This window comes from Dromaius novaehollandiae, chromosome 6 (genome assembly GCF_036370855.1).
Source record: "Dromaius novaehollandiae isolate bDroNov1 chromosome 6, bDroNov1.hap1, whole genome shotgun sequence".
Taxonomy (NCBI): Eukaryota; Metazoa; Chordata; class Aves; order Casuariiformes; family Dromaiidae; genus Dromaius; species Dromaius novaehollandiae.
The window spans coordinates 34,847,156-34,859,504 of NC_088103.1; the positions used below are offsets into that span (position 1 = coordinate 34,847,156).

Below are 12,349 nucleotides of genomic sequence, written 5' to 3' on the forward strand. Positions count from 1 at the left end.
TGTAAGGAACTACTGCTAAAAGCAGTTTTGCTAAACACTGCCCTTGGTATTGTATCAGCCAGTAGCACACTGTCTTTGCCTTAGTGATTGATACTGACACTGGAAGAATTTTGTTATGTAGACATATCTTTAACTGGAAACTTATTTTAAGCCTATGTTTCCAGTTTATTTCAGGTGGTGGTTCTTTTCTCTACTTCTTAAGTATGTTACAGTAACTACTAGAAAAGAATGAAATATTTACAAGACTGGTTATTTGGGACTAAACTTACCTCTAGGAGGATAATACAGAAATTGAGTTGATTTCAGGGTGAGGTGAGCTGTCGATGAGCATAGTGTTTTGAAGCCGAAATGATTTAGATAACTTTCCAGGAAGGAGGAGAATTGTGCATTTCCTTTGACACTACAAATGACAGTCCCCTGCTTCAAAAAGCAAAATTTAGCCTAATAAAAGAATTTAAAAAAAGAGAGAGAGAGAGAGAAGGGGGAGTAGTAAAACCCAAGAGAAAAGAAGGAGAGGAAGAAGGGAGAAGCCTACTCAAAAAGACATTTATTTCACCTCTAACAACCATACTTGCACATTTTAGTTGCTCTCAGTTTTAAGAGGGCCTGGGCAGCATAAAACTTTCATAACTCCATTAAAACTAACATTGCCACACTATTAAGAGAGAAGAACAGTACTTCCCCTTGGACATTTTGTGTGTTTAACTGTGTGCGCTGTGTATCATAATGCTCAGCAGTTCTGTCAGAGGAAGAATATCATTTCTATGTTATATGAGAATCTCAGATTTTCAGAAGCAAAGCAGCTGTTTTCTCTTTGCACATTCTGCACATCTCAAGCTTTGCAAAGAGACTTGAAGAATTTTATCTGGATTTGTCTTTAAGCATTTTACTAAGCAATGTAATCAGTCCTATGGCCATTTGCATTTATCGCTAGCATATTAGGTGAATTCTAAATGCATTACACTAAGTACTTAGTAAAATGGCAAACAGCAAGGGTACAAAACACTTCTGAAGAGTCTGAAAAAGATTATCATCAGCAGTATGCTTATCTAAATTCAGATTTCTTTCAAAATCAGGTGATATGTAATAGGATCAGCAACCACATAGTTTCTAAGAGTAGTCGCTTGGCTTCTTCAGTTGTTCTAATTGTTTAAGCAGTTGTTTAAGTTCACCAGTTTAAAATAAAACAGTTAATCTGAAAGACAACATCAGAAGCAACATGTCCCAATACTGTGCTGAATATGAATGAAGTTTACTTACAGAATCCAAGGTGCTGTTTCTGTGGCACTTGAATAGCCAGTTTTCAAGGAAGAGCAAATGTTTATTCAGATGGCTCTTTCTGATCTCTTGAGAGATCTGACACTTGCAGCACAAAGTGATATAGCTAGATGATTCTAAAGTGCATATGAAAGAACCTTTCTAAGCTGCATGTCAGAAGTGTTTACCTTGTTTTTAGGAGATGCTATGTAGCTTTAGGATCATTACTTGAAAAACTCGCAAGAAAACTACTGGCAGGTTACAAAAATATCATACGTTACTGAATTTTGTAATTACTGAATGAAGTTCATTGTAGAACTGAACTAAAAGTAATTTGTTTAGGTTATGAAGAGTTACAGAAGAGCCGAAAGACAAGTAGCTTTACTATATCAGTATTGATTTTTTTTTCCTGTTTCTTCTTTATAGTTGATTTCTATGAGATTTAAGAGAGTTGTGGGAGGAAGGAATAAATGACTTGGGTCTAAAATTCTAGATTTCCTGTTGTTTTTAAATTAATACCATAAGGAGAATTATGAATTAGTGTCTATAACCAGTATTTTTACTTAGAAAATATATTATACTAGAAAATATAAAAAACCCAGAAAATATATAGAAAAAAATGTAGAAAATATATTACTTAGAGAACAAAGATGATATTGCACATCTTTTTTTATGAAAGCTGTCAAAAGCTAGTTACTTCCTTTTTTGTTAGCTCAGAAATAGAGGAAGTTTCATTTTAACAGACTAGAGTATGCATGGAGCAACAGAATACATACTTTGATAGTTTTGCAAGAACTATTGCCAGTGTTCACGTGGTATTGATTCAGTCACGCTTCATTTCCTAATGTGTTATAACTATGGCTTAAGTTTTCATCAAGTGTCTTTTTGTAAAATACTGAATCTTAAACTGCTTAACTTACATAGTTTATATTTTTCTGTTAAAATATATCAAATACACTTTTTTAAATTTTTCCCTTCAGCAAGACAGAGAATGTAGCAGGGCTGTAATGCTTCATCTTGTTTCATTTAATCATTCCACTGTGGCTGTTTAGGTGTGCTCTTTGCAGATCTCAACTATGGGTCACATTGCAGTATCAAGTTGTAGAGTACCTTCTTCCTTTCCCTAACAGCTAATATTTTTGAGGTAGTGAGACGTATACACTTTAGATGATAGCTGAGTAATTTCTGTTATATCCCATCATCTTCTACAATAAATGCATTAAATAATCTGTCAGTACAGATCCTCAAATGTCTTCCTTTCCCTGTATGGGATCTAGAGCATTTAATCATATTCTTTACTTTTTGACAGCAAGTTTTCTAACTTAATGCACCACATTTCAATTCTATGACTATTTAGTTTCCCTAGTAACCTATCATAAGGCCTTTGTTGAAGGCTTCTTAAAGTCCAAAGAAGTTGTGGTATTTGTTCTTAATTTATTGTTTTGTTGCCTTGTTTGCTTCCAGTTTGGAAAGGGAACTTTCCATACTAAAATAGCTGAACTGGGTCAGAGAAGCAGAGGAGATCTCACTCCTATGTATTTGTTTTGTAATCTAACCAAACTCCAAGGAACAGGGTATGGAGAAGCCATGGATTTACTCTGTCATTTTTATAGAAGTACTCTACATTAATAAGAGTTCCTGTGAATATATATAGTCTGCAAAGTGCTAGTAACCACACCTTACTGCTATGTGAAGCCAAAATTCTCTGTTCTGTTTGTTTGCAGAAAGCTACAGAGTTTATTTTTACAATTCCAAATGCCCTCTGGGAAAAGAGGTTAACAGGAGCAACATTGGCTCTCTGACATCCCTTGTTACTGAAAGAAATCTCAAGTAAACTAAAGCATTGTTACAAATGGCTAGAAGCAAAGTTACAACACAGAATCCCCCAAGGTAAAGGAAATCAGAGCAGTCTTAAGGCCTCTGCTGAAAGAAATCATAAATTATCAAGAACAAATCATAAAATTCTCAACTGTCAACCCAGCAGCATGATATCTTTCTGAAAAAAACCCCAACAGTCTAGAGACACATTCAGCTCCATCTTGTTGATGAATGTCTTAAAAGTAATTCCAATGAACAGCTAGAATTAACAATTGTTGTTGGATAAAAGTTATTTCCTGGTTTTATGCCATTTATTGGAATTGTTATTAATTTTTGTGATCTGGATTAAATGTGCGTTTATGCTAGAATAAAGATTTAATTTTAACCTATAGTGTTTAAAATAAATTTGTGTAAACTAATAAAGAGCAAGCATTGCACATTTCTAATGCAACCAGACTGAACAATGACTGTATGGCTATCTGTAAACCAAGACAAGGATGCACTGGGATATGTTTCCTGGGAAGTTGCTTGTCAGTTGGGGGCCGTGTGACATGGGGAAAAGCTCTGCCAGCAACTGTTAGTGTCCTCTGCAAATGAAAGATATTGGCAAAGCAGCTTAGTACTGCGGGAATGAATCTTGATTTCTCACACCTCCCCCGTTGCTAATATTGGAGTTGATTGCTACTTTTGGGAGTGGTACATACAGTTGTTATAACTGAATTCAGGAAGAAAAAAAAAGTCTTGTGTATTTATACCTCTGACGCCATTTAATGTTTTAGCTACAAATGTTTTTTCAACATAGCTGAGGCCTTTTTCTTGTAGCTTTTATTTGAGCTATCATGCAACAAGAGAAGGGGAAAAAATATGTGTTTTTATAAAACAGTGTAGTGTATGCTAGAGAATATCCTTCCAACATTTACCAGATTTTTATTCTTTTTATTTCCTATTCTTAAATGCATTTGCTTTGGTTAGAAGTATGATTCTAAAAACTGATACGTTTTCTCTGTTAAGTTGCCTGTAATGGACTGCTCTGGTTACTTTGTGCATATTTGCCAGATTCAGCCCTGCTCTTGCAAATACACCTATAAATATTCCTACTGGCACAACATATATGTATGAATCAGGATGGGAACTTTGCTTAACTAGCATGCAAAATGCCATGGAATTAATGAAAATACATAAGGGAAATCATGAGGTTAAATATGAAAATTATAGTGCATCCTACACTCCCCCCCCCCCCCCAAAAAAAAAAAAAAAGCCCTTGTGGAATCCTCGGAAGCCAGCCGTGGAGGAAGCCGAAGAACCACAATAAGTACAAAGTACAAGGATAATGTTAAAAGAGTTATGTTGTCATGGAAACTGCTCCAAAACCAGTACAGCCACAAAGGCAGCACCAAACCACACTATCATAAAGATGTACATGGCTACTCTGGGTTGAACCCTGGGAATACAACTTTGTTAGTAATACTGCATGCTTGTAGGAAATAGAGGCATTTTTATCTACAGTTCAGTTTTCCCTGGCATTAAAGAGTTCTTCAGTAGAACAAACCATGTCGTTGGTAGTTAGGGAATAGTGTATACGCAAAGAAAAATTTGAGCCAGTCACTTGTAGTTAAGGGTGTATCATCTGCCTTGGTAGACGCTGTCCTTTCATCATCCTCTGAGTAGTTCTTTCTTAACAGTCATTTCAACAAGTTCCAGCAGGTATACCCAATGTTAGCTGCTTTTTAATTCCTTGGACTGATTATATGTATAACTAAACAAACCAAAAACAAAAAAAACTAATTCTCTATAGCTTGTTTTTGTTACTGCTACGTTTTCAAACCTGCTCTGCAATGAGGACTGATGCAAAATAATTTAGCTTCTCTAGAAATAGCAGGCTTGTATTTCATAATGAATTTCCAAAAGTGTAGAGGGCTTCCCAGTTCTTTTGTTGGCCTAACTTCTTATTTATTTTAAAACCTGTGGTTTAAACTGCAGTTAGCTATTTGCTCTTGAATTCAAACTGGTGCTTTTAATTATGTTTCTCTGCATTGGGTGTTAGAATTAATGCTTCCTTTTTTCTGACGAATTAAAGTAGAGTTTCTTTTTCCTAAAATTCATAAATAAGCACTTTTTGGGGCAATATGAACAGTAATAATACTAGTCAATTATGCAGCTGTCTTTAGTTTCGAAATGCACAGGAAAATATTAGATATAATATAGAAATTTATACAAAATTAAGTCCAGTGTAGTTTCTGCAGCAGACCTGGCTACTGCTTACAGATTCCTTTGGTCAGACTGTTACAATCTGAAATTATAAGAATTCTTTTCTTGGTTCGTAGGTTCAAGAAAACCTGAGCCTCACTGCTTTCTGATAGCTCTTAAGAAACAACTCTTGCCTTTCTGTGTGGTACAGGGACAGTCTTTCAGTACTGAGTCTGTTTTACTCAGACTAGATATCATCAGACAGTGCTAAATGGAGCTAGATCTGAAAATTACAGGCTTACACAATAGTATAGCTTCTTTTATATGTAAAAAGATTTTTTCTGAATAGGGATGCGTATTTCCCACTCTTTGGTAACCTTGATGGACTGCTATTATGATTACAGTTTGGTTGAGAGGAATGAGTCTAGAAGGAATAGCTTCTTAATTGATTTGTTTTGCTGCTTGCAAAACACTGTGTAGTTATATAACATCTCCAAAGAGATTAGGCATTGGGAAGAAAGAAGTGACAAATAATTCTCTATCTCGTATCTCAGCAGTGTTTCTGGTAGGCTGAACAGTAGAGAAAGGACGTACTTAACTTTTTTTGATTGTAAATAGTATTGTCGTTTTTAGATGCCTATGTGCGTTGCACTGCATCACAGGAGGGAAACTGCACAGCTGGGAAGAAAGCATTTGCTGGTGATAAGCAACTGAAACGGCTACGCACAACCGAGGCTGAAATTTCATAGTGGTCCTCTAAAGACAAAAGACTATGAGTTATCTCTGAGCTACAAACCTATTACTTTGGAGCAGTAGCTTTGCTCTCTGTGTTGTCCACAGCTGGGAATATACAACTTCTTGGCTGGATGCCCAGATACTAAACCTGCCTTTTAATATTCTGCTACGAGTCTCTTAACTTCATAAAGCCCTCTGGATCTGGAACGGATATTTGGGTATAGGAGACTATAAAAATCTAAATAGGAATGGGATACAGGCTTCATGTACTCACAGATACTAGTTTCAGGTAGAATGGTTATTCCTCTTTCCAGTACTGATGTATTTCCAAATGTTGGCAATGTTTTTGCGTAGTTGACATAATTGCCATTTTAGCGTAAAGGATTTTAGGTTTGGAAACAGTAATTTGTAAGCTTGCTTTGCAAAATCATATTTATTGTATGGAAGCCTCTGTGCGATATCTTTCTAAAAATACTTTATCTTAGAGTTAAGAGAAGAAGGATGTCTTTCAGTATATTTTCTGCTAATGAGACTGCGCCATCCATCATGAGGGTAAAAGAATTGCCGTAACGTGGTTCGGTATTCCACTGTATCTGCTATCCCCCAGAAGTTAGTGTTTGCTGCAGTAACCTGGAATAAGTAGTCCAAATAGAAGATTTTGTGGAAGGACTGTAATATTTGCGTATTACTGCATATAGTAGTTAATAACAGTAATGACATGTTGCATTAGTCCGTTGCTGGGGGAATGAGTTAGTCCGACCCAGCTTTTACCTGTATGTATGAATGTCCTGAGGAGATCAAGTTTTGTTAACACACACAAAGAAAATCTTTCTCCCCCTTGCTTCCCTGTCTCCACAGAAGGCAAAACTGAATCAAAACTATTAAAAACAGAGCGGCTTGGATTTCTTAGCACAAGACCAAAGCTTAAACCACCCATCACAGAAGCAGAATTGAATGGGTTTAAGTAGAGCACATAAGACTAACTTGAACTGATAGTTGAGATCTAAAATCCGTGAAGAAACTGGTGTAATGATACAGGGCCTGTTCTGAAAGGCCCCTCTCAAGTAGTGTGAATGGTTTATTTGACTTTAAATGTTGACGTGCCCAACTGTAAGATGAGTATATGCAGATCAAGAATGCATCTGCACAAACATTTTTGCTCCTGCTCTGACCTTTAGAAAATGTTATGTGACAGAAGAAAGATCTCAACTGAAGTCTAGAAAAAACAAACATGCCCACACAAAGCTGTGAATGCTTATTGTTCCTCGTTTCTCAGTGCAACATTTTCCCATACAGTTCAGTACCACAGAAGTCTCATGCATGAAGAGTACAATCCCTTCCTAAGCAGTTCAAAGGCACATATTTCTTTTGTGTTTCTCCCAGCAAGCCACATAGATAGATTGTTATTATAGTGTAGCACATGCATTTTAGAAGGGAAACTAATAATATCTTATTTAAATTTTAATCGTGATTTTAAAAGTTCATTTTATAAAGATGTTCTTTATTTTCAGGTGTCACTTGATATACACTTGAAATTACTAGTCCTCAGAAATACCTGGCAGAAATATGCTAATTATAATTTTTTTTTCTTTCGTGGACTAGAAAAAAATTCTGGATCCAGACCTACAAAATGTTACTCTCAGAAGTCAAAACAAGAGCATACATTTGTTTTGTTTATAATCGTAAAGATGTTTATAAAGATAATCATACTGTCTCTATAATCACTTCTGTTTTATAATGAGATGTTTTAACAGAACTCTCACAAGGAAGATATAACTAGAAATCTGGTTTGAATAAAGTTTGACTTCAAGCAGAAAGATCTGGGAAAAATCAAAATGCAAAGTACTCCGTCAATAGCATATATTGTTTTCTTTTTCTATGTATGCAGCAAGCTCACTAACATGTAGTTATGCAGCCTAATTTTCAAAAGCCTCTTTCTCTCCCTCGGAGGTGAAATTGAATCTGAAAACAGTAAAATCTGTTACCGTTAGCTGGTATAGAAGTTTAAAATACAGTTTTATTTAAACAAAATCTCAGGAATATGATATTGGTTTTTAAGTGCAAATTTGCCTGAAAGTGAATTTTAGAATTTTCTCTTTTTTTGAAGTATCCTCAGCAAACAACTGTAAAATATTGTGGAGAGTGAGTAGCCATGCCTGTTTCACAAAAAGAAATTTTCAGTTAATTAATATTTGCACTCTTTAAAAGGTAATTTAATAACCATTTTTCTGTGAACATAAAACTACCAAGTCTAATTCTATTGTGGAGTGAGACATCTGTTTCATCTTTTATGTTTGATTTACAATGTGTTGAGTGCAGCTACAGGATAGGAAGGTTGACCTATCATGCCTTCTATAAAACATGAAACCAAAACAAATACTATTTGCATTAAGCACACCTTTTTAATGTTAGCATGCTTATTTAGAATGTGTGTTAGAAAATTTGCCAGTATTTTGTTTGTTTTTAGAATAATGTTATACAGATCCATTGGACGGGAAGGAAAATACTATTTTTTTTTTTAGGTGCACTTTTTGAAATTAATATTTAGACATAAATATTGCATGCATCACAAAATCTTTATCCTCAACATAACATAGTCCTAGCTGATTCATCCTATAACTGTCTTTTGCAGTTACTGCTGTTCTACTGAAAGAATATTTTTCATGAACATCCATCTTAAAGCTTATATTTTTCCTTTGCCATATGGAAAAAGTTTGGGAGCAAGGTGCCCTGCCCAGTGGAGAGCCAGGGCGAACCGCCCCGTGGTGGCTCACGCCCTGTGGTGGCTCACATCTCCTGGTGGCTCACACCTCCGGTCCGAATTGCCCTGGAGGTTCTCCTCTTCCGCTCCTTGGGAGAGCGCCTGGGTCCCTGCTCCTCCTTTCCTTTCAGTGCCTGGAGCTGGGTGGAGTAGACCTAGTAAGCCTTTCTTTCCTGGTCTTTATGCGTAATTGGTGAGGTTGACTTCCGTCCTACAACTTCATTTATTCAGGGGCAAAGTCAACCCCTGGGAATGCCTTGATAGGACTAGTGTTTTTGTGATGGTTTCAGAAATTATTCCTGTGCTCTTTAAAATTTACCAGATTCCCAGTTACAGTGTTCCTTCAAGCAACTTGCAAGAGAAGTTTTCAAAAATGTGTGTAATTTTGTGTGTGCATGTTTTTATACACACATACTTTATCCTGCACTTATATTAAAAAGAAGAAAGAAATCTTGTTTTCCTGGATTACTTTTTCAGCCAATTATTTGGTAAATAAGTATTTACAGTAACTGGTTTCTGAAACGGTGTTTGCTATTTAAATGCAGGTCATCCTGATTGTTTTTAATGTTAAAATATTTTTAATGTTTTTAATGTTAAAAAAAAAGATGAAGTTTTTTTTTGAATGCCCAGTAAAAATGCTTTCTCTCAGGTACCCAAGCTCTCATTTTCCTTTTGCTTTTCAAAACAAAATCTTACTTGTTCTTCAGTTGCCCTGATGGCTATAGCGGTTCTGCTCCCCAGTCCCAAGGTGTAGAGTCCCAAAGCAGAGGTCAGCAGAGTTTCCAGCACGGCCGGTGTCGATGAGCAGCTGTCTGTGGAAGTGCTTCTAGACTTTTGAAGCAAGCAGTGCAAAATGTCTGGACAAATTAATGTTGTCTTGGCAGCTTCTTAGCATGAAAGCTTGAATACAGCCCCTGACTCAAGATGAGCATAACCTGCTGGTTAATGGTGGAGCATCTGCTTTTCTGTGTGGCTTTGTGACCAGCTGTGCTGCTACAATGTGGGTGAGAATGTGCGGTCAGATACAGGAAGGCAGAGGCTGCTTAGTACTGCTGCCAAATATTGATAGATAGAAACAGCACCAAACTCCATCCAAGGAGTACAAAACAGTAGTGTGCCTGAGCTATTGGCTCCACGGTAATTTAAAGAATGCAACTGGAATCAAGCATTGCTGCGTTCTTGCCTCCCATTGGTTCTTTATGACTTTGAGACAAAATATTAAAACTTTTTCTGCCATTACTTACCTAGTCTTTAATATGCAGGTATTCTCTTACGTATTCTTCAGGGAAATGTTGAGGATTAATTAATAAATATTTCTAGAGAAGCATACTAAAGGTAGGAAAGCATTACAGAAATAACAAAGGATGGGAGGGTTTTTTATGACAGTTACCTAAATTCATATCTAAATGTTTGCTGTGCTTTTGTTTGATAGGCCCAGAACAAAGAAACAAAAGTACTGGCTGCTGCAAAGGTGATTGATACTAAATCGGAAGAAGAACTAGAAGATTACATGGTCGAGATTGATATTTTAGCATCCTGTGATCATCCTAATATTGTTAAGCTCCTAGATGCTTTCTACTATGAAAATAATCTATGGGTAAGTATTTTTTCTTCTCTAAAACTTTTATTTGTGTCAAAAGTATATTGAAATTTCATTTTTTCCTGGCTTAATTGCAAATATTATCTTATTTAATCCATTGTATTTCTTCTGTGTTGTAACTATTAGGATAACTGTCTACAGTTTCAAAACTAATTTGCAAATTGTGAATATGACTTCTGGCAAACTGTCCTTAAAATTGAACTACACTGAGTCATCTAGTGAGCAGCTTGAAACTAATATCTGGAAATTAGCAGTTTATTTACGTGCATGGGTAGAGTTCTTAGGCTGTGCATATTTGTAACAGCAGGATTCAGATTTTAATTACATTAGTACAATTTAGAGTTAGATTCAGAAACTGCAGCTGCAAAATGAATAAGGGGCTGAAAAGGTCAATCATGTGAAGTATGTATTTATTTTAGATCCAGCTGAATTCATTGGTAACTGCCAGGGAGGACAGTTTACCAGGACTTGAACCATAATTAGTTTACTAAAAATCTAGATCTTTTGCAAACAGAAGTGTAGTATGTATTCATGTGACTGTACCTCAGTGTTCTGCTAATTCCTCTGCACTGCATAATTTTGGGTATGAAAATACATTTTATTTTAGCTTAGGTGATTTGATACAATATTTTTGTAAGTGATTTTTGTGATTGCACAAGGAAAATACAGATGTCTTTTTTTTTCTTTTTTAAGAGTTTAGAATGCAAAAAATATCTAAAAAAAGTAACACAGGAGGTTTCCCTGCAGTCATACGAACATGCATTATTCCTTAAGCATAAAAACAATGGAGGTGTAATACCATGCTTCCTGAGGTAGATTTACTTTGATGGGCTTTGTGAAGGCTTGAGTGATCTGAATGGAGAGTAAAATGATATTGTATTACAGAGTGGAATAATGAAAAAATTTCCATGCATAAAGGTCAGCATGAAAGCAAGTACACAGAGAAGCAGAATATGCAACTGAGTGGGTGGGCTTCACTGGCAGAGCAAAGATGGTAGGAAAGGAAAATAAAATTGAAGATATAAAAGTGCAGATATGTAGTTACTGTGAAGTAGCAGAGCCATGAAAATGGCAGGGAGAAGACTGTAATGATGTGGGAAGTAAACAGAATTAAGTGTGTGAGGGGCGAGAGTTGGGCATAAAAAATGCTATTTGGCTTTCCAGTTTTAAAAACACAATTTCTTTACCAAAGAGAGATTTGTTAAATTATGAGATCAAACAGCAAATTTTAGAGAAAGAAATTATTTATTCAGATTTTCCTGCACCTAACTAACTTGGTGGTGGATATGTAGAAGCATGTAAATGGTATAATAGTTTAGAAGATTTATGAAGAGTTGCACTATATAATACATTTGTTAGTATCGTTGCAGCGATGATTAACTGTAATAGTAATTTCAAGTAGTGTTACATCACGTAAGTGGTAAATACGAGTGTTACTGTATAAGGTGTAATTTGAGTCTTTCTCTTTTATGAGTCTTTTCTCTTTTGCCATCAGTCTGAAAATTATAATTAAACATTTAAAGTTCAGATTAAAGAAAAAAGAAAACATGAAGAAGAATGGGGTGGCGAAGTCTTGGCTTGCCTTTCCTTTTCTCCTCTGTTCTTCTCATTACCTTTGTCTTCCTTCTTTCTGTTCTATGTGTCAGCATAGTTTGTAGCCCAAAGTAGTGGTGGCTTATTTTTGTTTCACAAGGAAACCAAGAAATAGAAATTGAGTTCTTTCAGTATTATTAGATTCTGGGGTAAGAATTATGGGCATCAATAAAGAAAGGAGAAAAATTAATGTAAACATTTCAATTTACTCAATAAACTTACTCATTTTCTGTAAATTTTTTAGTATATTTTTCCATCTTTTCATTTCATCTGAAACAAATTAATATAGCAGTTTCTGCTACTGGAAAAATCATGTAGCTTCTGTTCTTGGACTTTTCAATCAAAGGGAGATTATAATATAGATAATTGAGAAATGAGTTTGCGGGGATTATGTAAAT

The 12,349-nt window shown here is 35.6% G+C and overlaps 1 protein-coding gene across 4 annotated transcripts in view; it reads left to right on the plus strand.

Annotated features, from left to right (window-relative positions):
- Positions 1-12,349, plus strand: part of SLK (STE20 like kinase) — a 53,447-nt gene that overhangs the window by 12,736 nt on the left and 28,362 nt on the right. For all 4 annotated transcript variants that reach the window (XM_064514181.1, XM_064514183.1, XM_064514182.1 and 1 more), the window contains one exon: positions 10,191-10,355. In XM_064514181.1, coding sequence (XP_064370251.1) covers positions 10,191-10,355 — 165 coding nt within the window. The remainder of the gene's footprint in view (positions 1-10,190; positions 10,356-12,349) is intronic.